A 27,484-nucleotide genomic window follows, 5' to 3' on the forward strand; every position below is an offset into this window, starting at 1 on the left:
TAGGAACTTCCCTAGACTATTCACCCAAATGCCAGTGGAGAACGGAACCGTAAATCATGCAATCGTGATAGGTTTGATTTGCTTAATTGAACAATATTTCGAGGGACCCATTAAAAACATGCTTACAATCACTTGAATGGAACCAGGCGGCCCATAGATAGCTCTTGTTCTATGCTTAGAGAAAAGAAGAAATTTTTGACAATTCCAATCTTTGTCGGACAAATAGGATATATAGTTCAGCTTTTTTAATTTGACTTCAAGCAAGCAAATGGCAACCGCGAATCATGAGATGAGAATATGTTACGCATGCTATGACGCAAAAAGAACAAAAAAAGGAAAATCAGATGATCACCTCTTTTCAGAAGTGGGTAACTCCATAATCTCCATTTTTTGCTTTCAAAATTTAAAAAACAAAGAAAAATCCATTCTTGACTTTACACGACTCATTATAAAAGTAGATTTCTTTGCCGGGAGATAAAACAGAGTGAGAGATGTCAAATCTTGATGGCAATTTTTAACTTTTAAGATAATTTTGGTAGTTTTTTTCTAAAAGCCAACATTTAAGGGTGTATGAAGAAACCATAATTTGATGAGATTTCTTTTCATTTGTTTGAATGTTATGGGGAATCTTACTGAACAGTACTTCTTTGATTATTTTGACTTTGTTATTTCCTTTACGTGTTGGAAGGTTGATTTCCTTATTGGGTTCTTGAGAGATTAAAGTTTTTCCTTTCTACTTTCCTTTTTCTTTTTTTTTTTTTTTCTGGTAGCCCTTTTTCTTTTATTGAGACTTGAGAGATTTTCTCTTTTGTCGCTCCCTTTATTCATGGATATTCGTATCAACCATGCTGCAAACGAAGAAAAGCGCAAAAGAGCAGAAAACATAAAGATGGCGTTTTGAGATCTCTCTTTCTGTCTCTACACTTTTATAGTGAAGGGTTTTGGGGTTCTTTTGTGGTGAGAAAGGTATAGGACCCACGTGCAAAATAGCCTGAAGAAATTAAAAGAAAAATGCTCTAATGGGTTTGGCGCCATTTGTTTTGATTTTCTATTGGAAATTAGTGAAGAAGGAAATAAGCCAGAAGAGTCGCGTAGATATCAAGTACTCTTCCATTTCTTTAATCGATATTACTTCCTGGAATCTTCCTCTATGTATAAATGTAAACAAGAAAAGAATTTTTTTGTTTATTTCTTTTATTCGCCCTTTTTTTTTTCTTTTTCTGAACGTCTTCGCTCTGATAGATTCTTCTCTGGATTAAAAGAACAATGAATGGCATGATAACTTGATAAGGAATCTCTTTGTGATTGTAAATGACCCTGGTGACTATGCTTTCAAGCATATTGGGACCATTTTTTGATCCGGGTCTCCCCTCCTTCCACCATTTGTGCAGATTCTGTTTCAGGTGAGTTGCGGTTGCATGTTTCGAATCATGCATCCTTTTTTATTGAGAATTATTTATTTCCCAATCCATTTATTTATTGGAGATGTCGAGCTGGAAGAATATCTCGCTTTTCAGAGGGTTTTTCTTGTATCAATACGAAGACGGGAAGTTTTCACTTGGTTTTTCCCCTTGTTGTCCAAGAAGTTTTATGACTCACATCTAGTTGGAGTTCAAGGGTGTTAAAAATCTCCAGAACTCACATGTCTGGTGGGTGTTTTATTTGCTATTTTTATCTGATTATTTGTAGGGATGATCTGTTTGGATTGGGTTGTATGTAGTTTCTTTTTGTAATGGAGGCTCTGCATGTAATACATTCCAAAAGCGGACTAGTTTAATCATAGGGAGATATTTTACTGAGTTGGTGCACATACTGTTTCATACACATGCTACCTCTTATTTCATTAGGTTGAACTGAATTATGTGAAGTTTCTTGTTTTCATGGACTTCAGTTCATGGATGTGATGGGTCCAACAAATAATTAATTTTCACTTTGAGCCTTACTGTGTCAAAACCTTTTTTTGTGATAAATTAATTGTTTTTTTTCAAGTGGTATGAATGGTAAACGTTCTCAATCATGTAACTTAATTGTGGTGCTTCTCATCTATTATAGGTTTTGTTGGTATATATTTTTTTTCTTTTCACCTTAATGGGGTTTAGTTGGGAAAAAATTTATTCAAGAACTTTTAATAAGTAGAAGAAATCTTCAAAATTTTCTTCTTTACTATTCTGGTGCTGTAAGAATTTTAATTGTCAATCGTAGTTTCTTTTCCTCTCATGTTCATTCCTCTCTTCGAATTTTGACAATTATGAAGAATATAATGAATTCACTTACCTTTCTCTTATTACTTTGAAGCCAAAAGGATTTAGCAAATGGAACTTTGATGTCTGGGGACTGGGGAGCTATGATCCTGGTTACTTGTGCTTTTTTTAATGTTTCTCTTCCTTAATGAGTGAGTTTTCTATGCAGGCAAATTTTTTCTGGAAAATGTGCCAATAACATCTTGCATTATGGGTTGGCTGAGCAAAATTTTCAAAGGTTCCAACCATAAAATCTCAGAAGGGCAATACCATGGAAAATATGAAAATGACAAGGTTTGGAATGAACTTTCTAATTCATTTCTAATTACTTTTGCTGCTTTATTATTCCTGGGTATCTCTAAAAGGGTGCCATATTGTGTCAGATACTTCAATTTTTAATGTAATTTCAGTATCTGACACCATGTCCAGCTACATCCTTGCTATATCTGGGTAACATAGTTGATGTATTTTATTGATATCCTTCTTTGCTGTTTCTGCTTGACTCATAAGACCAACTTCTTGTCAAATTTTGTTTCTGTTTCTACTTTACCACTTCTCAAAAAAAAAAAATGTCAGAGTTGGAAATTCTTTACATTTGTTGACAAGGAAGGGATATGACATAAATAGACTTATGTTAGAAATTATACCCTTGCCCCTTGGTGCCATGGTCTCATATAGCCCTGATTATATTGTGAAATTTATGTGTTTCCCTTTATCTTTTATTGCCCCTACCTTTCCTTTGATGCCATTTTCTGTATTATTTTATTACTTTGCTAACCTTGTCAATTTGGAGAATTTTAATGTAGGATGCCTGGTCAGATTATGAGAATGAAGATATAGATTGTGCTATTGCACTTTCCCTTTCAGAAGAAGATCAGAAAGGGAAAAATGTGATTGGTGAGTAGTATGCCTTAGTTGTGATATTAATGCTCTTGACATTGTATGATGCTGTAACTCCCAAACCTATAATCCATGATTCTGCATGTATAAGTACATTGAATTAAATATAAAAGGTGATGAAATGTGATGCTGAAGTGATGTCTTTAGTAATTAGTGATATTGTAGGTTTACATTCATCAGCACAGGCCACAGGTTTAGCATGGTTTCTGATCCAGCATACTAAATATATATAAAAAAAATACAATGATATTTTGTGATCCAGAGAATAACTGTTAAGTGTTGATCTCCATTTACTAATGTTAATTTTATTTATAGCATTTAAATCTTTTTCTGTAGCAATACTACAAAGTAAGAGCACTAAGCCCCCAATAACCTGTGCATGTGTAACCACTGATTGGATTTGAATGGGTGTATGCTTACTTTGTTCTTGATCCTGCTGGATTCACTGAAACAGTGCATATGGCAGGGTCCAAAAAAACCAACTGTATGATTTTGCAGTATCATCAACTATAGTGCACAAAACTACCCAGGTACAGGCTTGTGTGCAGACTTGGAAACTGCTTGATATCTGGGGATTCTCTTCTTCCCCATCATTCCCCCATCTCCTGCTCCCTTTCTTTGATTATTGAGGCTATCTCTACATCTGCCAAGTAAAAGCAGTGGAAAAACAAGGAGTTGACCAATGACGTAACTAAGCATTTTTCGCACTCTATTCTGAAGTTACCATGCATTTTTATGTTCTACTTCACATTTCGCAATGGTTTACATTAATAATTTCTTAGTTCAATGGGTTCTGGATTATATACTATAGAATTTTATTTTATTGTGTTTCTCTTCAGATAGTGGATCTCATTTGGAGGAAGATGAACAACTTGCTAGAGCAATACAAGAAAGTCTGAATGTTGAGTCTCCTCCTCATTATGATAATGGAAATATGTATTATCCTATACCATTCCCTTTTTCAACAGGATTCAGGTACATGTATTCTTCATGTCAACTTTACATTAATTCCTCCATTCTTTGTTTTTTTCTGTCCCCACTCCTCAGAATACTTGTCACTCATCATATGTTTAAAATCATGTCTTGATGACCTATCTTTTGAAACAATTGGGAGAAATGGTGTGCAATCCACATGGGTGATGAAGAGCTGGGTTTCTAACCACTCTCCCTGCCCAAAGTTTCAGCTTCCAATAATTATCCCTTTCATTTCCAAACCTCTTCTTGGCTTTACATTGATCCCTATAACTGCTTCTATATAAGTTTTCTGAGAAAAAGAAGAAACAATTGGTTTGCTTCAATGACATATGAATATACTGCTCAATTTAGCATTACATTTTTCTTTTTATTTCTGTTTCAACTTTAAAAAAATATTCTGCCACCTATATGTATGAAACTCATAACTTGGTAATATAACATTGTTGAGAATGTAAGGGCATTTATGTCCTTTTGTCCTTTTTTGTATTTGGTTACCTATTTAAGGGCCCATTTGTAATTTTCTTAAAAATGTTAAGAAGGCTCTTCAGGAGTGAATAGTAATACATCAGTTTTCTTCGACAAACTCCTGTTCTTCCTCTCTTCTTCTTCTTCTCCTCCTCTTCTTATTCTCGAATCTCAAATACTTTAACTTGGTATCAGAGCATCAGGAGATCAAGGAGAGCATCCGCCGCTGGTCGTGACTAACAGACGAACCTGTTGGCGTCAGCATGCCGCTGGTTGGTGTCAGCAGTCCGTACAGTTGGCGGTGTTCATTTGCGGTTTTGACTTGATGCATCTCATTTTTAGAGGAATTTTGATATACATATCATGGAGGTTTGAAGCTCTTTTACATTTTTCTTGGATTTTTTAGATGAAATTGGCAAAAATTACAGATTTGGAGTTTAGGGTTTGCATGCTCGCATGCTCGCATGGTGGGCTGGTTGCTGTTAAAGCCACATGCGTTTGAAGTGTGGTGATTTTCTGAGATTACAGGAAGCAGTCTCAGATTTTTTGGAGCCCTAAAATTATTTTTGGGAAATTTTTTCTTCCCTTATTTTGCCGCCAACACCTTCTTTTCCTTTGTTTATTGTTGTAGCTCGTGTTTAACCTTCAAGAAAAGGTGTTTGGGTGTTCAACTAGTGTTGGGAGATTGTGGCGTTGGCGAGAAAAGTGTTTTTAGAGGGGTGGTGATCAATGGATTCACACAAGGATGTGTACGTACCTACCTATGTCCTCCCGGGAAGTAATGACAGTGCTGGAGGGCAAATTACTACTGTAAAACTTGATGGAACAAATTTTCTTGAATGGTCTCAATCAGCTAAGCTCACAATCGGAGGAAGAGGTAAGCTTGGGTTTATTACCGGCAAGGAAGCTAAGCCGAAGCCTGAAGATCCAAATTATTCCAAATGGGAGCAGGATAATTTGCTGGTTATGTCATGGCTAGTATGCTCTATGCAGCCTCACATTGCCCGCAACTATATGTTCCTTCTAACAACTAAGGACATCTGGGATAGGTTAAGTTCAACTTATTCTCAAGCGAAGAACACGGCTAAAATCTATCAGTTGCGGAGAGAAGCATGTAATATGCGTTAGGGGGAGAAATCGGTGGCCATGTATTTATCTTCCTTACAATCAGTTTGGGAAGAAATGAACCATTTAGAAGCTTTGGAGTGGAAGGATCCTATTGATGCTGGACAATATAGGAAGTGCATTGAGAAAAACCGAGTCTTTGATTTTCTTGCTAGACTAAATGCCTATTATGATTTCACTAGGCAACACATCCTTAGTGCTGATATTTTGTCACTCTCCATGGCATATTCTTTGGTGCAGAATGAAGAGAGTAGGAGGATTGCCATGATGCAAGTTCCTGTTAGTGAGAACACAACTCTTATGTCTATAAAACCCAAACAGAGTTCTGGTAAACCTGAAGATGTAGTTTGTGAATTTTGCAAGAAGCCAAGGCACACCAAGGATAGGTGTTGGAAACTAAACCCCCACCTAAAGCCTGAGAAGTTTAAATCTGGAAAGAAGGTAAATGCTCATGTTGCTATAGTTAGTCATGATTCTCAGACTCACATGCTTGAGGGAAGTTCTTCTGCTCAGGCATCTACTCATGACACCTCTGATGTGATGGAAAAAGTGAGAGGCATCTTGCTCCATCTTGAAAAGAGTGGGTTGCCTACATCTGTTGGCTCACATACACCTTCCAGTGCCTTTGCAAAATCAGGTACTGCACTTGCGTGTCATGCTTCATCCTTTGGCTCTTAGATAATTGACACAGGAGCCAGTGATCATATGATTGGTATGCCTTCCTACTTTACCATGTATAAATTTTTTTTCGGGTTTTGGTGAAGTTAAACTTACCAACAACCTTTCTCTGAAATCATTTCTCCATGTCCCACAACTACATAGAAATCTCTTATCTGTTAGCTCTCTTACAAAGTCTCATAATTGTTCTGTAACATTATTTCCATCTTATTGTGTCTTCCAGGATCTGAGTACGGGGAAGACGATTGGCAATGGACATGAAGCCGATGGAGTTTATCTTCTTGATCAGTGTCCAAAGTTTGGGTTAATGTGTCAGTCTGAGTCCTATCATGATGAAAAACTAAGTCAATTGAAATTGTGGCATCACCGTCTTGGGCATGTCTTTTGGTTCATTGAAGTTTTTGTTTCCTAGTCTATTTGAGTCCTTGTCTAGTTCTGGTTTACAATGTGAAGTCTGTCAACTATCAAAGCAATGTAGAACCACATATTTTGCAAGTAACAAAAGAAGTAATGTTGCTTTCCATTTAATACATACTGATGTTTGGGGACCTTATTCTATTCCATGTATGGGTGGTTATAAATATTTTATTCTCTTTGTTGATGACTACTCACGATATACCTGGCTATATTTGATGAAGAGCCGAGATGAAGTTCCTTCTTTTGATCAATTATAAAAGGCTTTTTTAATATGGTGGAAACACAATTTGAAAAGAAGATTAAGATTATTAGATCTGACAATGCCAAGGAATACTTTGAGAAGCATTTACAAACTTTCCTTGAAGAGAGAGGAGCAATTCACCAAAGTTCATGTCCTCATACCCCCCAACAAAATGGGGTATCAGAGAGGAAAAACAGACATGTAATTGAAGTTGCAAGGGGATTGTTATTCCAAACGCATGTCCCAACTCGGTTTTGGGGGGATGCTGTACAAACAGCTGTATATCTTATTAACAGACTTCCTTCGTGGACCCTTCATCTCCAGTCTCCTCATCAGCTCCTTTTTCTCGATGAGGATACCTTCCATCTTCCTCCTAAGGTCCATGACATGAGTCCTTCTAGGTTGAAATTTGATCCAAAGTCTATTAAGTGTTTCTTCTTGGGATATTCTTCAGTCCAAAAAGGGTACCGTTGTTATGACCCTCACTCTGGAAAACGGTATGTGTCCAAAGATGTTACATTCTTTGAGTTTACTCCCTTCTTTTCCTTTTCTTGTCCTTCTCTTTAGGGGGAGAATGCTAGTGAAGATCGGACTCCTTTCTGTACGCTGATTCTTGCTCTAGCTGTAACTGGTATAGTCGATCATTCTCCTTCTCCTCTTCCTCCTTGTGGTGGTAGTAATACTCCTCCTGTGCCTCCTCCTCTTCCTCGGTCTTGGCACCAGTGGTTCGTTAGACGAAAAAAGAGGATGACTCCAGAGATTGAATGTCCATTACAATCTAACTTCCCGGACTCAGGTAATCTGGATTTTGAACCTCTTCTTGTTTCTGATACTTGCGGTGAACTTGTTACTGAGCCTATGGTTTCTAACCTTAACCTTCCTATTGCGGTTTGTAAAGCAAAAAGGATATGTGCTAAATATCCTATCTCAAATTATGTCTGTTATAATACCTTGTCTCCCTCTTATTGTGCCTATATCTCTTCCATTGCTTCTGTTTTTATCCCTTACAATGTTACTGAGGCAATGCAGTTCCCTCATTGGAAGGATGCTATGAACCAGGAAATGGAGGCGCTTGAGAAAAATTAGACATGAGAAATTGTTTCTCTTCCAGTGGGCAAAGTTCCTGTTGGCTGCAAGTGGGTTTACACAGTGAAGCATAAAGCTGATGGCTCAGTTGAAAGGTATAAAGCTTGACTTGTGCCAAAAGGCTACACTCAATCTTACGGCATTGATTATTAGGAAACCTTTGCTCCAGCAGCCAAGATGAACTCAATTCGAGCTATAATATCTCTTGCTGTCCATTATTCTTGGCCCTTGTATCAAATGGATGTTAAGAATGCATTCCTTAATGGCGACCCTCAGGAAGAAGTTTACATGGAACTTCCTCCTGGAGTGAACATCCCTGGGAGTGAAGGAAAGGTTTGTCGTTTGAAGAAATCCCTTTATGGCCTTAAACGGTCCCCTAGAGCTTGGTTTGACAGATTCAGAAAAGCTATCTTAAAAATTGGTTTTTCTCAATCTCAAGCTGACCATACCTTGTTTATCAGGAGAGCGAATGGAAAAGTGACTATGTTGATAGTATATGTTGATGACATTGTTATTACAAGGGATGATATCTCTGGAATTGCTGAACTAAAGTCTTTTCTTGCTATTGAATTTGAAATTAAAGATCTTGGAAATCTTCGGTGTTTTCTAGGGATTGAGGTCGCAAGGTCAAAGAGGGGCATTTATATTTCTCAAAGGAAATATGTCCTTGATTTGCTTCAGGAAATAGGGAAATTGGATTGTAAACAGTTGAAATTCCAATTGATCCCAATCATAAATTGGGAGTTGATGATGGAGATGTCCTTCCTGACAAAGTTGTGTATCAAAGACTTGTCGGTCGCCTTCTCTACTTGTGTTTGACTAGCCCAGATATATCATATGCTGTGAGTGTAGTTAGCCAATATATGCACAAGCCTAGATCATCTCATATGCAAGCAGTGAATAGAATACTAGCCTATTTAAAAGGATGTCCAAGAAAAGGGATGTTGTATTCTAATCATGGGCATCTCAAGGTAGAGGCTTATTCTGATGTTGACTGGGTAGGTTCTATTGATGATAGGCGGTCTACTTCTAGCTATTGTACCTTGGTGGGTGGTAATGTTGTATCTTGGAGAAATAAGAAACAATCAGTTGTGGCTTGATCTAGTGCAGAGGCAGAGTACAGAGCTATGGCTCATGGAGTTTTCAAATTGTTATGGTTGAAGAACTTGTTGACAGAAATGGGAGTGCAGATTGATACTCCAATGATATTATATTGTGATAATCAAGCAGCCATAAACATAGCCCACAATCCTGTTCAACATGACCATACAAAGCATATAGAAGTCGATCGACATTTCATTAGAGAAAGAGTTGCTAGTGGAGAGATTTGTTTACCTTTTGTGAGGTCTGAAGATCAATTGGCCGATTGTCTTACTAAAGGTATCTCAAAATCAAAGCTTGACAACAATTTGGACAAGTTGGGCATGACAAATATCTATGCTCAGCTTGAGGGGGAGTGTTGAGAATGTAACGACATTTATGTCCTTTCGTCCTTTTTTGTATTTGGGTGCCTATTCAAGGGCCCATTTGTAATTTTCTTAAAAATGTTAAGAAGGCTCTTCAGGAGTGAACAGTAATACATCAGTTTTCTTCGACAAACTCCTCTTCTTCCTCTCTTCTTCTTCTTCTTCTTCTTCTCCTCCTCCTCTTCTTATTCTCGAATCTCAAGTACTTTAACTAACATAAATTAAATTCTGGTAAAAATGCAAATCTTGCTTTATTCCTAGGTCATTCTTGGATGGAAATAATGTGGACTTTCTTGTGTACTCTTTTTAGAATGCTTTAGGTGATTCTAACTTGTAGAAGTGAAGCTTTTGAAGTTTGGACCCTTCTCTATTCCTAAGTTATTCTTGGATATAAATAATGTGGACTTTCTTGCATACTCTTGTTAGAATGCTTTAGGTGATTCCAACCTGTAGAAGCTTGTTGCAATAGGAATGATTAGGGACAAAAGAGGTCTGTGTCATCTATATATATATATATAGTTCAAAAAGGCTAATGAATAGGTTACTGAAGAATATTTTGGTCTTCTAGTTGGTTCACAGGCTGGGAGCATTTCTTAGACTTGGACCATCTACTAACTGATGTTTGACACACACACATAACATCATGTGAGAGATTACATGGAGAAACAAATGCCTATGGAATATACTAGCATGAAAATCAATTAACATTAGGTAACCAAGTAAACTATTAAGGAGCAAGAGGCTATATTGCATGCACAAGGTTGCAGATTTCTGCAAGAAATGTAGATTTTTATAGGACACAAGATACATGGATTTGGGTAGGGGTATCCTATAGAAGATCTTAACTCGGCCTTCTGATCCTATTGGGTTGTCCTTCCCAGTTAAAGAAATTTGGAGCAAGCCCATTCCTCCTCGGGTTGGTAGTTTTTGTTGGGAAACTTTCTTAGAAAGAATTAACACAATTGACCTACTTCAGAAAAAGAGACCCGATTCTTGTTTACTTCCTAATAGGTGTTCTCTTTGTAAAGCTGATGGGGAAACTGGTTATCACCTTATGGTCACTTGCTCGGTCGCTAAAACAGTACGGGAGTGGGTTTTCTCCCTCTTTGGGTGTATTTGGACTCCCCCTGGGAGTGTCCAAAGCTTGTTCTCTTCTTCATTTTTCAGATGGCCGAAGAAGAGAGGGAAGATTATGTGGATAAGCATTAGGGCAGCAGTGTGTTGGTCCTATGGGAAGACAGAAACTCACGAATATTTTCAGACAAGGAAAGAACCCTGGAAAACTTGTTAGATCTAATACTTGTAAGGGTAGCCCACTGGCTGAAAACTATGGAGCTGTTCTCCGGGTATTCTGTGGCTGATTTGGTAAGAAATTGGAAAGAGATAGCTTCCTTTGCCCTATGTAAGACTGACTTTTGATGGTAGTTGTTTAAGGAATCCTGGGGGAGTGTTCAGGAATGAGGATGGGGTTATCACTCTCATGTTCTCAGGCCCAATTGGAGATTTCTGCAGCCCTGGAAGGTATCCAAAGAGCAAGAGATTTGAACATCAGATGTTTGGTCCTTGAAGGTGACTCGGAGGTGGTGATTAGGTGGCTAAAGTAAGAAAACAGCGGGTTGTGGAGTTATAATAATGAGAAGAAAAAATTCAAATGGCTGAGTAGGGATATTGTGTTGCACTACAGCTGGGTGAAGAGGACTGCTAACTCATTTGCTGATGGGTTAGCCAAGCAGGGGGTGAATAGGGAATCTATATTTTGGGCTAACTTTTGACTTTCTTCCAATGTATTTTATTGGTGGGGGAGTTAAGACATTTTACCTCCCCCCTTTGTACCTAAAGTTTCACATAGTTTCATATCATTAATAAAGTTTCTCGTTGCTGATAAAAAAAAAAAATTCTATAGAAGATCTTAATACCATACCATAATCTTCTTTTAAAACTTTTTCAAAGCCAATTATCTCTCCTTTTCCAATTAACATCAATCCAAACGTAAAGGAATTTCTAATATTGAAACTTTTGTATGCAGAAATCCAGTACAATATTGTTATTTTTATTTTTATTCACAATAAAAGAGAAATTTTTACAATTTTTGTAAAAAAATGATATTCCATCTGTGTAGGGAGTTAATTTTTTTGGCCTAAATGGAATCCTCCTTGGCCTTTGGGGGGCAGGCTTGATACAAGTAAGAACTGGGTTAGGTTGGGTCCATATCTGCTTTAATAACTGGTTCTGATATGAAACATTGTAGATCTGGCAGCTGGTTACATCTGTACTAGGTTCAAAATATTGATAATGCCATTCCTAGAGATGTCCTATTCATTTCTTGAACCCTAATTATTTTTTGGTCCAAGTATGTTGTTCGTTTGAAACACACAGTATGCAATTTTTATGTATTGAGTGTATCAGTACTTTGAACCATGTATCAGCAACAGGAAAGAAGTGATGGTGCACTGTTAAATTTCTGGTAAAATGATCAATGAGGGTGGGGGGGGGGGGGGAGGAATGCCATGGAGCAATGAGTTCAAATCAGTTCTGGAAATGTTTTTGATTTGGGGTGAAGATAGAAAAAGAAAATGGCTAGGCCAAGAGGTTGGTCTGATTAAATGCTACCCTTTCAAGCTAGAGGATTTAATCTGATGTTTTGATGACTTCTCATCAGCTTGTTATTGGCTTCTTAGCCATTGTCTATGTTCTTTGCTGAGCTGGGGTAGACCAGGAAGGGATTTATGCTTGTCAAGGGGTAGAATGTTCTTTGGCTTAGGTTATTTTAAGTAAAATTTTGAACAGATGACCCTAAGTCACACTGATGGCTTAGGTTATTTGAAGTGAAATTCTGAACAGATGACCCACTGAATTTGACCTGCACCCATCCATATCATTTGGGGATGCCTAGGTGAGGCTAGGCACTCTATTTGGTCACATGGAAACTGGAGCAGTTACCCTGTGGATTATGGAACTTCGAATTTTCAGCAACTTCAATTTAACCTCTTTCAATATTAGTTGTTGTACATGGTAGAAACACCACAAATGCCACTAGTTTGATTATTTGAAGATGTGATGTATGTAGCTGTTGTTGGTGAAACAATGATCTTGACATCTTGTCTTGTTTTTCAATCATGAAATGGTAAATAATGAAGATGATGATGATAATTAATTGTCAACATCTTCTGAAGGAATCTATGCTCCCTTCAATGAAGCTTTGGTTCAGGACTCATATTTTATCCATGATATCAAACCTCTACATCGAGGTTCTAGAGCCACATTTTGATGCTTCACAGTCCATGTTCAAGAGAAATAATTTGGATCTTTCATAAGTTTGGATATTTTTATAAGTTCATCAAGGCATCTAAAGCCAATTCAACTTAACTCAACCAAGTCTTATTACCAACTATATGGTGTTGGCTACATGAATCCTGTTCTTCCATTCCTCTCTGTTGAGTCATTAGTGCCATATGTATTGTTAAATTATGGGCTATTAAATCATTTCTCACACTCAGGGTGCCACCTAATGCAAAATCATTGAAATCCCTGCCAGATTTCCTATTTATAATTTGCATTTTGGGTTAATTACTTAAATAATACCCTAGAATTTGACAAAACTACTCAAATATGTCTTGTACTTTTCAGAACTACTTAAAGCATTCGAGGTTTCAAAACTACTCAAATGTGCCTTATTAAAGCATTCGAGGTTAAGATTGACGGAAAATAAATAAAAAGACAAAAATGCCCTGAACTATTCATTAAATGTTCGAAACAATTACCATAGTCACACCTGCTAAAACCTCACTCTCATTTTAGTCATCATTTTGGGTTCCTCCATGAACCCCTCCCAAGGCTTTCTTGCCTTTTTATTATACAGAATGAAGAAACAATGGCCGTTGGAGAGTAGTTGAGGCAAAACTTGGCAGTCAAATCGATGTTGCAGCACTAAACACCAAACCACAATTGCCTATTCTCTTCTTGGTCATCATCCTCATGTCCTTGTTCACATTCCCAGCATAGAGCTTCTTCTATTTGTGAACCATAGATGCACACACCTACCCCCCCAATTTTTTTTTTTTTTTGTTCTTGGGGGTAGGTGGGTGATGCCTCCACAAACCGAGGGGCTTTTCGACCCTACAACTTTTAGGTGGCCTAAGAGAAGAGGTACAATTTTACAATGATGTGTTAGGGCTTCTCTAGCATGGACAGTTTGGGAGGAAAGAAATAACAGAATTTTTAATGATAAAGAAAGGGATGTAGATACTGTTTGGGAATGTCTGCTAATAAGGGCTATAAGCTGGGCCAAATCTTTAGATTTATTCTCACTTTACTCCTTTGATGACATAGAGAGAAACTGGGTATCTGTTGCAAATTCTTCTTCGGTTAAGGATAAACCTGTTGTACATTGGAAGCAACCAGAAGAAGGTTTCATAAAGTTCAATTTTGATGGCAGCAGCATTGGCAATCCTGGACCCTGTGGCATTGGGGGTGTCTTTAGGAATGAAGAGGGACAGATTGCGGCCTTATTTTCGGGCCCAATTGTTGTGGGGGATGCAGTTAGTGCAGAGGTGCAAGCTGCTCTACAGGGAGCACAGATTGCTAAAGAACTGAACTTTAGGAAATTGATCATTGAAGGTGACTCTAGAGTGGTAACTGGGTGGCTGAAAGAACAGAGAGTAGCATGGTCTTTTAGGGGAGAAATGAAAAGATTCAAATGGCTTAACTCTAATCTCACAGTTAGAGTTCAGTGGGAGAGGAGGTCAGCAAACGGGATGGCTGACCTACTAGCTAAGCAAGGGGTGAACAAGGATCATTTATTCTGGGCTCATTTGTAATTTTACTTTGTTTTCGAGGCAGCAACTCCCTCCTCCTGAGAGATATCAGCTTTGTAAGAATTTGTCTGCTTATATTATTATTAATAAAATTCTTGATCATCCATAAAAAAAACCATAGATGCGCACACCCCAACACAGAAGTTATCATTTATTGTCTTCAGCATGCTTCTTCGACCAATTGGAATTATTGCAGTATGATATCTTGTCGGGAGAGTAGAGGATATAAGGATGGGCTGATGGCTGAGCACTCGCATGTCACTGTAGGGTGGACACCCACCTCTGGGCACCAAAGCCCATGCCAGTTCTCAGCAAGGGGTGGTAAATCTGGTGAATTGCACTCTCGCCATACACTACATGTTCCACCCAAGTCACCTTGGAGTACCCATTGGGCATATCCTACACAATACAACTGGGTGAAAGTCTCCTGTAGCTCACAAAAATGGGCTCATTTGAAGTTTATCAGATGATGTGGTTGATTGACACATCCACCATAGATTCTAGTTTGAAGTGGAAGCTTCTACTTCCACCTATCCAATAGATTCTAGTTTCAAGCCACTTATAATTATATTTTACCTCCGAAAAAGGAGGAGCTTTCAGAGGAAGCACAGGTAAGTTTGTCTCCTTTCTTCTTTGCCTACTGCTGTTTTGATGCTAAGGACTCCTCTCCTTTCTGTTCTCTTTATTTTTAAGTGACAAAACACGGGATCTGCTACTATCTTTTCTCATTATTTTTGTAAAAACAGGGGTGGTGGGATGTTAAGAATCCAGGAGCGTATATCAGGGATACAGCAAGAAGCCATGGTGGACTTTGACTTTTTAGCTTAAAAAAACACTTGGAAGAAGTCAAGTGTATGAAACTCTAGATCTTGAACAACTCACCATAGCTAGAGGTGGAAGACGATAAGAGCTCAAGGAAACAAGATAATGGGGGCAAAATTGGAATATAAACAAAATATTAGTCTAATTAGACTCGGTCCAAACGGCTTAAAACGTTTCACTAACAGGACCTATTTGTGTGAATGGGACCATTTCATAAAGCATATTGAAGTAATTATAAAAACCATAGGGTATATGTAAGTAGTTTAATGAAATCACAGGGTTTATTAAGTAATTAACCCTTGCATTTTTTATTAGTTTGGATTTCTTATTTTATGCTTGTTGCAAAGAAATGAAACCATTTGAAGGAACCTAGGAGCATCTCCAATAGGTGATAAAATGAGAGAAAGTAGAGTAAGATGGTTTGGTCACATACATAGAAGACCATCTTCAGCACCTGTAAGAAGCAATCTTTTGCAAGCTTTTTTTTTTTTTTTTTTTTTCTTGATAAGCAACAGTAAGATTTTCTTAACAAAAACAGCCACATTACTAAAAAAACAGCAGGCGTAAATAGGTACAAACAAGGTTCAAAATTTCGATACAATACACCTCCGTATCAGGCGTATCGTATTGTATCAGTAGCTCTCCGAAACTGCAAATAAGGGGTATTTCGGAATTTGGCCACTTTCAGGGGGTAGGCATGCCTAAAACCTACCCCCTGAAACAATTTTGAGAAAAAAACAAAAAAAAAAGTTATGAAGTACCGAAACACCCGATACACCTGTTAGTGCATATCGATACTTTAAACCATGGGTACAAATAGGCTATCAAAACTGCAAGCTAGCTCCTGCCACAAGAAGCTCTAAACACAGAAATATAAGGAAAAACAAAAGACAAACTTATTGAATGAACTATTCAATAAGAAGCCCAAATATTGTGCTTGTCATACCAGTGACCTAACCTTCCATGGAATTAAATCTTGTTTTCCCATCCAAGAGATTATAGTTTGACAGTTACCTTCAACCTCTACATTCTTCAGTTTTTTTGGATCAATTACATTCTTCTGTTCTTTCACTTGCAACAGTTCCAATCCCTGAATCAGTGCCTTCAGTTCAGCTCTTAAAGAATTCCCGATACCTAGAGGCCTGGAATATCCAAGTAAATGCTTCCATTATGATCCCTGATTACACCCCCAATACCTGAAATTTTGGGGTTCCCAAGGCAAAAGCCATCAAGCTATCTATTGCAAGTTGCCAAGTTGAAGGGGCTAGAAGGGCTTGGAGCAGAGAAAAAGGACATGAGTTGAAGTAGTAAGAAATGATTTAAGCTCTCATAATTTAGCAATGGATATGGCACTAAATAGACCAAATGGCAAAACAAGATTCATGTAGCCGACCCCATACAGTTCACATAATGCTTAGATGGTGATGATGATATTCCTTTAAGGGATTTTACATGCTCCATTTGTAAGTTTATCTGGTTGTTGAACATGTGTAGGATTTGTGCTGGATGCAATACTGAGATTGGTCATGGGCGGTTTTTGAGTTGCATGGGTGCAGTTTGGCACCCCGAGTGTTTCCGCTGTCATGCTTGTAATCTTCCAATTTCTGATTATGAGGTGAGAAACCAGTTCGTATTTATTGCCTTCCTATATCATACTTGGTTAAGCCCATATTATGAATTTATTCTCTATGATTATGGTGTCTCTTTTACAGTAATAGAAGTATCATGGGATTATTGTAGAGCATTGGCTAATTTTTTGTTTCTGATATTCTTCTGTAGTTTTCCATGCATGGTAATTATCCTTATCACAAATCTTGCTACAAGGAAAACTATCACCCAAAATGTGATGTCTGCAAGCACTTTGTAAGTATCAATTCTGTGTCAAGGTGATGTCCTGTTTGAGTTCCTATCTAATGACGAGCAATTTTTTTTTTCATATGTCCTTCAATGTCCTATATGAATTTATATATTTTATACAGTTATTAATATATGCTGTATAAGATTTTTTTGAGGTAGTGCTTGTTTTGCTGTAAAAGGGGAGAAAAATAAGATGTCACTATAAAAACGGTAAAATATAGATGAAAGAAATATTTGAGAATGAGATCCTTTTTTTTGTCAAAAATAAAAAGAGCTGAAGGGAACAGTCCCTTGTATTGCTTTTTTGATAATTAATTCCTAAGAGCTTATTTTGATGCAAATGAATCTGGGTAAAGCTTAACAATTTGAAAAAAAACTGAGCAAAGCTTGGATGCAATCGTACAACGAACTCCTAGTTCAGAAAATGATTAGAAGTATTGTGCATATGAGGATCTCTAAGAACAAACTTTTTTTGATAAGCAATGATCAATTGCTGTATGAGGTTCTGTATTTCTGCCTTTTAGTTGATTTTGTATTCTTTTACAGTACCATTTCTTTTTTCTGCTATGACATGGTTGCTGCCATGCAGTGGACGTTATGTGTGAATTTGCAATCAATTCATGTATGAAGCTGTGACATATTATAGGGATACCCTAGTAGTTTTTGACCTTTCATTTATATTAATGAGGGATGACTTGTACTTTAATCCTCCTTTGACAGACTCTTAGCAATGTCACCATTCTGTTCCAACACCCTTTCATCTGTTTTTTCTGATGGGGTTCACAACTTAATCTTAAGAACAAACAATAAATGAAAACCTATACCAGTCCCTTAAAATTGAAATAGCATATGCAACGAAAGGTATGTGTTAAAATAATTTAGTTGCTGATGTTAGGGTCTGTTTGGCTAATTAAAGTGTTTTTTATTTCGTTTTTTTTCTGTTATGTCTGTTATTGTACTCAGGGGCACAAGGGTCTTTTCCCTTGTTATTTCTACCGCCCTATATATATTAAAATAAAGGCTGGCGCTGCCTGCACTGTTACATTGCAAAACCCTTCTTTCTTCTCTCCTCTCTTCTCTTCTCTTCTCTTCTTCTCCTCTTCTCTTCCCTTCTCTTCCTCTTATTTCTGGCCGGCCATACTGTCAAGATGGTATCAGAGCGGGAATACTGATTAAAGAGAGCAGATCGAACAACCTTACTGAGAGAACAGATCGAACAGACTTGCTGAACCTGGGTGGAACAGAAATCTGATTCTGGACTGAAAAAACAGCTCTACAACTGGTATAGTTCTCCCTGTTTTCTCTTCTTTACCCTCCTTGGTCATGTGCCGAGTGAAAACCCTATGAGTCTGGGCGGCTGAATGCTGTCGAACCTGTATACCCCTGGTTTTTCTTGGATCGTGTGATCCTGTTCATGTGTTAAGACAACTGTAGGTCAAGGATGACCTGTCTTCTCAATGATTTGATTTGACTATAAGTAATAAGGATCTCTCCTGCTGATTAGTGGCTGTTAGACATTCTGGAATTCTGGTAGGTTGGGACTGTTAAAACTATACAGGTCTGAAATCTGCTGAATACTACCTTTGTTTTGTCCTGAATTTGGTACTGTGTGTGCTCAACCTGGTTGTTAAACCCAAGTGTGTGGGTGTGGACTGAGTGGAGCATTGCTTTGTGGAGTAAGGAGGGGTCCTAAGTCCGGTGTTTGGGACTGATTATCTGTTTGACCATGTCGACTAAGAATTCTACTACTTCAGAGATTTCATGGAGCCACAATGGAGTGAGTGAGGGAATGGATATGAGCTTTCCTATGGCTGTTATTCCCTTTGATGATCTGAATTACCTTGAGTGGTCTAGGGGAATAAAACTCTACATCACTGCTAGGGGAAAAATAGGATACATCAATGGGAGAGTGAAGGAACCAAAGTATGGAAGTGCTGAACATGATAGGTGGAACCAAGAGAACAGTATGGTGATGTCTTGGCTCTTGGTTTCAATGCTGCCACAAGTAAGGAAGACTTTTATGTGGGCTGAAACTGCTTGTGAGATATGTGAACAAGCGAAGTCCACCTATTCAGAGCAGAGACACTATGCCAAGATATATCAACTGCAAGCTGAATCCTCTACTTGCAAGCAGGGGGAGAGGAGTCTCTCGATGTACTATTCTCATTTGACATCAATATGGAAAGAACTTGGTCACTATCAGAATGTGAATTGGAAGTGTGATGAAGATGCAAAGGCCTATAAGTCACTTGTATCTCAGCAACGAGTGTTTGCCTTCCTCCTAGGGCTGAATCCTTCGTATGAGTCCATCAAGGTGCAGATCTTGGGTAGTAAAGACTTGTCATCAGTTCAGGAGGTGTATGCCTTGGTGCAGTCAGAAGAAAGCAGAAGAAGTGTGATGAATGGTGTAGAAGGGGAGTTAGTTGCCCTAGCTGTCCGGGGAAATTCAAATACAAATGTCGGAGGTGGTTTTAAAAAGGGTGACACTCAGAAAAAATCAAATGATAAGAGCAAACTTTGGTGCACTCACTGCCAGAAGACACGACACACGAAAGATACATGTTGGGATTTCCATGGAAAACCTAAATGGGCACAGGATTTGGGTAAGAAGTCAGCACCTGATCAGGGCAAGAAACCAGGCCAGCAGAATCAAAAAAGGTATAACTCAGCTAATATGGCATCGATAGAGACTAGTCCTTTGGTAACTCAGGAGAGGCATCCTAGTTCTGACCCTAAGGAAGATATTATCAACTCCTTTCGTGAACGTTTGGAATTGTATGGTAGGACTCTCCGCCAGATGGATTTTGGTCCTACTCCCTTTACCTCGTTTGCGTCTACATCAGGTAATGCCACAACCTTCCATGTGTCATCTCATACTACTGATTCTCCTTGGATTATTGACTTCGGAGTCTCAAATCACATGACCGGTAAGTCAAATTTGTTTCAGACATATAACCTTCTCTCTGGGAGAGATAAGGTAAGACTGGTTGATGGTTCTTTTTCTACCATAGCTGGCCGAGGCACCATACCTCTCCCACTTGGCCTTACTCTTCCTAATGTACTGCATGTTTTGAAATTACCTATTAATTTGCTGTCTATTAGTAGTCTGATTCACTCCTTGAACTGCTCAGTCATTTTTTTTTCGTCTTCATGTGTGTTTCAGGATTTGACCTCGGGGAAGACGATTGGTAGAGGAAGCATGGTGGATGGTCTCTACGTGTTGGAGAATATTGTTGGTCTAGTGGCGATAGAGTCCATGAATTCGTCAAGTTAGAGTCAAGCCTATTTATGGCATAGTCGTTTAGGTCATCTTTCTTTTGAGTTGTTAAAAGTTATGTTTCCAAAGTTGTTTGAGTCCTTGTCAATGAGTCAGTTACAGTGTCAAACTTGTCAGTTGAGTAAGTATTGTAGAAGTTTACCTTTACGAAATAAAAGATCTAAATTTCCATTTCATATTGTTTATTCTGATGTTTGGGGCCCTGTTACTCTACCTACTACGGCTGGCTATAAGTACTTCATTACCATGATTGATGATTATTCTAGATACACTTGGGTTTACCCTATGTGATCTCGAGATGAAGTGCCACAAATTGTGAAAGATTTTCAACGCATGGTGTTCACTCAGTTCCAAACGGAAATCCATATCTTCCAGTTGGACAATGCGAAGGAATATTTCCATAGTGATCTCACGACGTTTTTTGCTTCGAGTGGGTCACTTCAGCGAAGCTCTTGTGCTAGGACACCCTAACAAAATGGTGTGGCTGAACGGAAGAACCGTCACCTTCTTGAAGTCACTCGTGGCTTATTGATTCATATGAATGTGCCAAAACAGTTTTGGATGGATGCAGTCTTGTGTGCGACATATATCATCAATCGCATGCCCTCTCGGCTACTAGAGTATAAGGCCCCACATCAGCTCTTGTTCCCTACAGCCCCGCTGTCCACCATTCCGATGCGTGTTTTTGGGTGTCGTTGTTTTGTCCATAACCTGTCCCCTACTCGTGGTAAGCTTGATCCTCGGGCTATTCCTTGTGTTTTTCTTGGTTACCCTTTATCTCAAAAGGGGTGTCGCTGCTATGATCCCATTGCTCGCAAGTACTATGTTTCCATTGATGTCTCATTCTTTGAGACTCAACCTTTTTTCTTGGTTTCTCCTCAGGGGGAGAGTAGGGTTGAGGAGAAACAAGCGACGACTCAAATTCAACTACCTCCTTTACCCGATCCTCCTCCATTCCAGGTCTTTCATCGTCACCATAAGAGCCAGCAGAGTTCAAGAGCCGTGGAGCCTGACACTATGCAACCAACATCATTGGATTCACCCGAGGCAGATCCGTCTCATCAGCCAGGTAAACTTGCTCCCATTGATATATCTATTCCTCTAAATGTTGATTCACCTGTCACCAATGATCTTAATATTCCTATTGCTAAGAGGAAGGGTGTTAGGTCTTGTACCACTAATCATCCTATCTCTAATTTTGTGTCCTATGAGCATGTTTTGTCTTCATACCGTGCCTTTCTCTCTTCTGTGGACAGTGTTCCCGTTCCTAAGACTGTGGCAGAAGCTTTGTCTAAACCTGAATGGACAGATGCAATGCAGGAAGAATTTGATGCTTTACACAAAAATGACACTTAGGAGTTGGTGGACCTTCCTGAAGGGAAGGAACCAGTGGGGTGCAAGTGGGTGTTCACAGTGAAACACAAGGCTGATGGAACTGTTGAAAGGTACAAGGCTAGACTGGTAGCAAGAGGCTTTACATAGGTATATGGAGTGGACTATGCAAAGACTTTTGCTCCAGTAGCCAAGATGAGCTCTATCAGGATTCTTCTTTCCTTGGCAGCAAATCTTGACTGGGATCTTCACCAATTGGACATCAAAAATGCTTTATTGAATGGTGACCAAGTGTACATGACCCAACCCCCAGGGTTCTGTGCCAAAGGCAGTGAACAAAAGGTGTGTAGGTTAAAAAAATCTCTATATGGGTTGAAACAATCACCTCGGGCTTGGTTCAGTAAGTTTCATTTAGCAGTTCAACAAATGGGGTTCAAACAATGCCAGTCAGATCATACTCTATTTGTGAAAAGAGGTGAAGGTAAAATTGCAACTCTTATTGTGTATGTGGATGACATAGTGATCACAGGAGATTGGGAGGCTGAAATCCGGAAACTGAAAAAATTCTTAGCCACTAAATTTGAGGTGAAGGATCTAGGCCCCTTACGATACTTCCTTGGAATTGAAGTTGCCCGCTCTCACAAGGGCATCTTTATTTCCCAACGGAAATATGTACTAGATCTACTAGAAGATACAGGCAAGTTGGGGGTAAAACCATTTGATTCACCTATTGAACCTAATCACCAACTGGGAGACAGTCAGGGAGAGTTTTTGAAAGATGTAAAGATGTTCCAGAGACTCGTGGGGAGACTTTTGTATTTGTCTATGACCAGGCCTGATATTGCCTATGTAGTGGGTGTCCTTAGTCAATTCATGCACAGCCCTAGGACAAGTCACTTTGAGGCTACAGAGAGGATCTTGAGATATCAAAAGAAGTTTCCTGGAGTTGGTTTGTTGTTCTAGAAACACAGTCACTTAAAAGTGGAAGTATATACTGATGCAGATTGGGCAGGAGCAGTCAATGATCGAAAGTCTACCAGTGGGTATTGTGCCTTTGTAGGAGAAAACCTTGTCACATGGAGAAGTAAAAAACAAAGTGTGGTGGCTAGATCCAGTGCTGAAGCAGAGTATAGAGCGATGGCTCATGGGGTTGCGGAAATCATGTGGATACAAAATCTGTTAGGTGAACTGGGTTTCACAGTGAGCAATCCTAAGTCACTCTACTGTGACAATAAAGCTGCCATCAATATTGCTGCTAATCCAGTTCTGCATGATAGGACGAAACACATTGAAGTGGACAAGCATTTTATTAGAGAGAAACTTGAAAGTGGAGAAGTGTGTACACCATATGTCAGCTCAGAAGAACAACTTGCAGATATCTTCACCAAAGGTCTTCATCATGTGCGGCACAAAGATTTGTGTGACAAGTTGGGCATGATTGACATCTATGCTCCAACTTGAGGGGGAGTGTTAAAATAATTTAGTTGCTGATGTTAGGGTCTGTTTGGCTAATTAAAGTGTTTTTTATTTCGTTTTTTCATTCTGTTATGTCTGTTATTGTACTCAGGGGCACAAGGGTCTTTTTCCTTGTTATTTCTGCCGCCCTATATATATTAAAATAAAGGCTGGCGCCGCCTGCACTATTACATTGCAAAATCCTTCTTTCTTCTCTCCTCTCTTCTCTTCTCTTCTCTTCTCTTCTTCTCCTCTTCTCTTCTCTTCTCTTCCTCTTATTTCTGGCCAGCCATACTGTCAAGAGTATGATATCATTTATTGACAACAAGCAATTAAATGTTCATCAAAAATAAAAAGATAACAAGCAATTAAATAGGTTTGATATCCAGATCCTCACAGTTATGAAGTTCAGCTCTTATTAGAATGTGATGTCCCAATTAGGAGTCAAGATTTCATAACCAAATTCTTTGATCTTGACTTGAATTGTGGTGGTCTTGAATTTTCAAAGAAATTCTGAATTCTTCGTTGAGAGTTGTAAAAAGATCACCAAGAAATTACTTTTCTCTCAAGCTCAAGGCCTCCTATCCCTATTCTCACTGTTTATCCTTACATTGTAATTTTTGTAGAAGGTCCAACAGAGCAGCTACCTCCCAATTGTTTAAGTTTCTTCAAAATTGAAGATTCCACACCACTTCATTGTTGTGTTGTACAAAGTTTTTAGCCACCCTTGCTTCCTGTTTCAAGTTATTGCAGACAGTAATGGGAAAGACTCCATGATATGCTTGCCATCACACGAAACATCTTTCCAAAACATCAGTTTTTTATTTTTTTTGATATCTTCTGAAGGGGCTACACAATGGGGGGTAGCCCATCCCCCCCACAAACCCAGGTGCAGGCGGGATTCGATCCCAAGTCTCCGCTATGACCAGCAGGAGACCTTACCAACCAGCTGGTTGGCACCTTGCTCCAATACAAACATCACTTTTTCACCATTTCCAACCTCATTTTATACCTTTAATGAACTGATAGTATGATTTTTGCACTCTTCCAAACTGAGCATCCATAGGAAGACAAGACTTCACCTGTATGGCTGTATCCCACATTCCCACTCTACATTCCTCAAGTTGCTTTTTGCCAAAATGACCCTCCATAAATTGTCTGCCTGTTCATTTAACCTCCAAAACCACTTGCCCAATAGGGCAGTGTTAACCTCCTTTGACTTTTTGATCCCTAGTCCCCCATTTTTCTTAGCCATGCATGTCCTATTCCAATTTACCAAGTGACATTTGGACTCTTCCTCCCAACCCCTCCATAAGAAGTCACACAATTTTTTCTCCAACACATCTTATCTAGTACTGAAGTGTCACCTCTCAGCTTGGCCTGTTGGATTTGACATCTCTTCTTTACTAATCCTCACTGCTATGGTCCTTATGTTTTTTTAATCGATAACAGAAAAAATAATTATTAATTAAACAGCAGGAATACAAGATGAGAGGTAATTTTTCTCAACTCTGCTCAAGAAACAAAAACAATTACATCTGAGCCCAAAATAATTGACTTCTTTCCACCCCTTGTTTTGAAAAAACATCAACAAAGGCATTAACAGTTCATTTAACCCAATTAACTTTCACGTCCAGATACTGTGTTAACCATGTGAACTTCTTCCTTTCACCATTAAAGATCCAGAAGCCATTTCCTTCCTTTTGCAACCAATCCACTACCAACTTTGAATCACCTATTACCAGTTTACTTAAATTCAATTCTTTTGCCTTCTGCACTCCCTTCATAACAGCCAAAATCTTAGCCCTTATTGAGTTGCTTACTCCAATTGGACCTGATTCCTGAGTACAGGCCAATTACTTTTCCCTCACCATTTCTGGACATACCTCTAATAACAAAAGGGCCTGGGTTTCCTACACTACTCCCATCAAAATTTAGTTTAATATAGTCATTCGCTGGAGGAAACCCAAGTGAACTTGCAATGGCCTTGTGATAACTCTGAGCTAGCCACTTCTTTCCAATTTTTCAACAAGTTGTTATAAGATAAATCGGAAAAAAAGTTCCAAAGGTTTCACCCAATGAACCATTCTAACCATAATGATCTCAATAATTGCCTCTATGGTCCCTGTGTTTCTTCGAGGTAGGAGTCTTTAAGATTCTATGATTTGAAATTTTTTTGTGATTGCTAACAATGATAGTCATCCTCAAGTCTTCCTTTGTATCCAAATGGTAAAAAAGAAATAGGAAACGGAATATGTATTTGGTTTATCTCTTTTTTATTTTATACTTACTCAGTTTCTGCATCTTTCTTACAGATTCCAACAAATTCTCTTGGTCTTATTGAATATAGGGCACATCCTTTCTGGTTTCAAAAGTATTGCCCCTCACATGAATATGATGGGACTCCACGCTGTTGCAGCTGTGAACGGATGGAGGTTGTACTTTTTAAATATTTTATGTTAAAAAGGCAGCAGTTCTACACTTGCAAACGTGCCTTGTATTTTTATGGCTGTTTTGCTCAGCAATTTTGATAACAGAAAACCTGTCATTTTCTGCAGCCAAGAGACACAGGATATGTCTCCTTGGATGATGGACGGAAACTCTGTCTAGAGTGTCTGGATTCAGCAATAATGGACACTAGTGAATGTCAACCACTTTACCTGGATATACAAGAATTTTATGAAGGTTTAAATATGCAAGTGAAACAGCAAGTTCCATTACTCCTTGTTGAAAGACAAGCACTAAATGAGGCCATGGAAGGAGAAAAGAATGTAAACATATATGCATTTCAGCTCTCAAGTTTCTTTTTATAGAGAAAGTCATTTGGTTATTTTATTGCTCATAGGTTTTACCTTTTGGGCTCTCTGTTGTAAGCAGGGTCATCATCATATGCCTGAGACTAGAGGGCTTTGCCTATCAGAAGAACAAACTGTCAGCACTGTAAGGACTCTCTTAGCATTATTACTAATAAAGGTTGAGGATGTATAGACAACATGTTTCGTGAGAGCAGGACTAATTCTTCTGCTTTTACATGGATATACTAGATTTTAAGGAAGCCAAGAATTGGGGAAGGGAACCAAATCATTGAAATGACAACTGAGCCGTATAGACTGACCCGTCGGTGTGAAGTAACAGCCATTCTTGTCTTGTATGGCCTGCCTAGGTATTACTTCTCATCTTATCTTCTTCAGTTTCTTGGTCACAATTAATTTAAGTGGCAGTTATACCATGGCAAAGATGTTTATTGTTTGATAAAGAATATATTTGCATGCAGATTGTTGACTGGGTCTATCTTGGCACATGAGATGATGCATGCGTGGCTGCGGCTTAATGGTTTTTTCCTCGTACCCACCACAATGAATTGGATTCTGGTGATTTCTTGAAATGCTGAAGTCGGAGCCCTTTTTTTGTTTGGCAGGCTACCGCACTCTTAGTCAAGATGTTGAAGAAGGCATCTGCCAGGTTCTGGCACATATGTGGCTGGATTCAGAGATCATGTCAGGCAGTGGTAGCAGCATTGCTTCAACTTCATCATCTTCCGCTTCAACATCATCAAAAAAGGGTAGACGTTCTCAATTTGAGATGAAGCTTGGGGAGTATTTCAAACGCCAAATTGAATCTGATACATCACCTGCATACGGAGATGGTTTCCGAGCTGGTAACAAGGCAGTGCTTAAGTATGGGCTTAGAAGAACCCTTGACCATATTCGAATGACGGGGGGCTTTCCATACTGAAGTTTTGAACCTGATTCTATCTTTCTTTGCTATTTCATTCCACGAGATTAAGCTTTGGCCCTGTCATATTAGAGCCCAGGGCCAATCCACATAACGACTCGAAAGTCTAAAGAGGTTAGCAAAAATTCTGGTTCCAAACATTCCACTCACAATCACCCAGAGATTAGCAAAAATATTCATGAATACCTATTTATTGCCCAGTGCACGAGGCTCCCGTCAATGAGAAATTGAGAGTACCTCTTATTGGCTTATTATTGCCATTTGATGATATTTGTCCACCAAAAGAAAACAAAAAACCACAAGAAAATATTTAATGAATTAGATATTTCCGTTTTATCCTTCCCCACTGCTCAGTTTTAGGTAGCTCAATCAAATATGACATTGTTGCATCGACATTCAACACATCGTGTATATATAGTTTTTACCCTTTTGATGGCGGACGGCACGGCACGACTGCTGAAGTAGAGAAAAATGTAAAGAGAAACAAGTGGCGTTAAACAAAAGACGAGCAAGATGTTTTCCCAGCTAGGTTGAATCTTGGGCGTCTGTGTCTGTCTTTGACTGGTGAAATCTTCCACATGCGAAATCTGATGCGTCCA

At 38.7% G+C, this 27,484-nt stretch overlaps 2 protein-coding genes across 2 annotated transcripts; both read left to right on the top strand.

Annotated features, from left to right (window-relative positions):
• The first annotated feature begins 438 nt into the window (after positions 1–438).
• LOC104587388 (protein DA1-related 1-like) lies at positions 439–27,219 on the top strand. The gene is made up of 12 exons (XM_010244979.3): positions 439–1,649; positions 2,410–2,534; positions 3,047–3,137; positions 3,980–4,115; positions 16,724–16,844; positions 17,009–17,092; positions 25,466–25,585; positions 25,709–25,921; positions 26,028–26,090; positions 26,195–26,313; positions 26,425–26,483; positions 26,569–27,219. The coding sequence occupies exons 1-12, from the start codon at positions 1,643–1,645 to the stop codon at positions 26,883–26,885; spliced, it is 1,455 nt and encodes a 484-aa protein (XP_010243281.2). The 5' UTR covers positions 439–1,642; the 3' UTR covers positions 26,886–27,219.
• LOC104587386 (uncharacterized) lies at positions 5,360–12,047 on the top strand. The gene is made up of 2 exons (XM_088892604.1): positions 5,360–6,342; positions 6,607–12,047. The coding sequence occupies exons 1-2, from the start codon at positions 5,727–5,729 to the stop codon at positions 6,642–6,644; spliced, it is 654 nt and encodes a 217-aa protein (XP_088748730.1). The 5' UTR covers positions 5,360–5,726; the 3' UTR covers positions 6,645–12,047.
• Positions 27,220–27,484: the final 265 nt, after the last annotated feature.

Source organism: Nelumbo nucifera, chromosome 1, assembly GCF_055504915.1.
Source record: "Nelumbo nucifera cultivar China Antique chromosome 1, China Antique-T2T, whole genome shotgun sequence".
Classification (NCBI taxonomy): Eukaryota; Viridiplantae; Streptophyta; class Magnoliopsida; order Proteales; family Nelumbonaceae; genus Nelumbo; species Nelumbo nucifera.

Coding starts and splice junctions, on each gene's coding strand:
- LOC104587388 (XM_010244979.3), top strand. Junction 25,586..25,708: donor GCAGCTGTGAACGGATGGAG/GTTGTACTTTTT, acceptor CATTTTCTGCAG/CCAAGAGACACAGGATATGT. Junction 26,314..26,424: donor GTCTTGTATGGCCTGCCTAG/GTATTACTTCTC, acceptor ATTTGCATGCAG/ATTGTTGACTGGGTCTATCT.
- LOC104587386 (XM_088892604.1), top strand. CDS start 5,727: ATGTATTTATCTTCCTTACAATCAGTTTGGGAAGAAATGAACCATTTA. Junction 6,343..6,606: donor CAGTGCCTTTGCAAAATCAG/GTACTGCACTTG, acceptor TGTGTCTTCCAG/GATCTGAGTACGGGGAAGAC.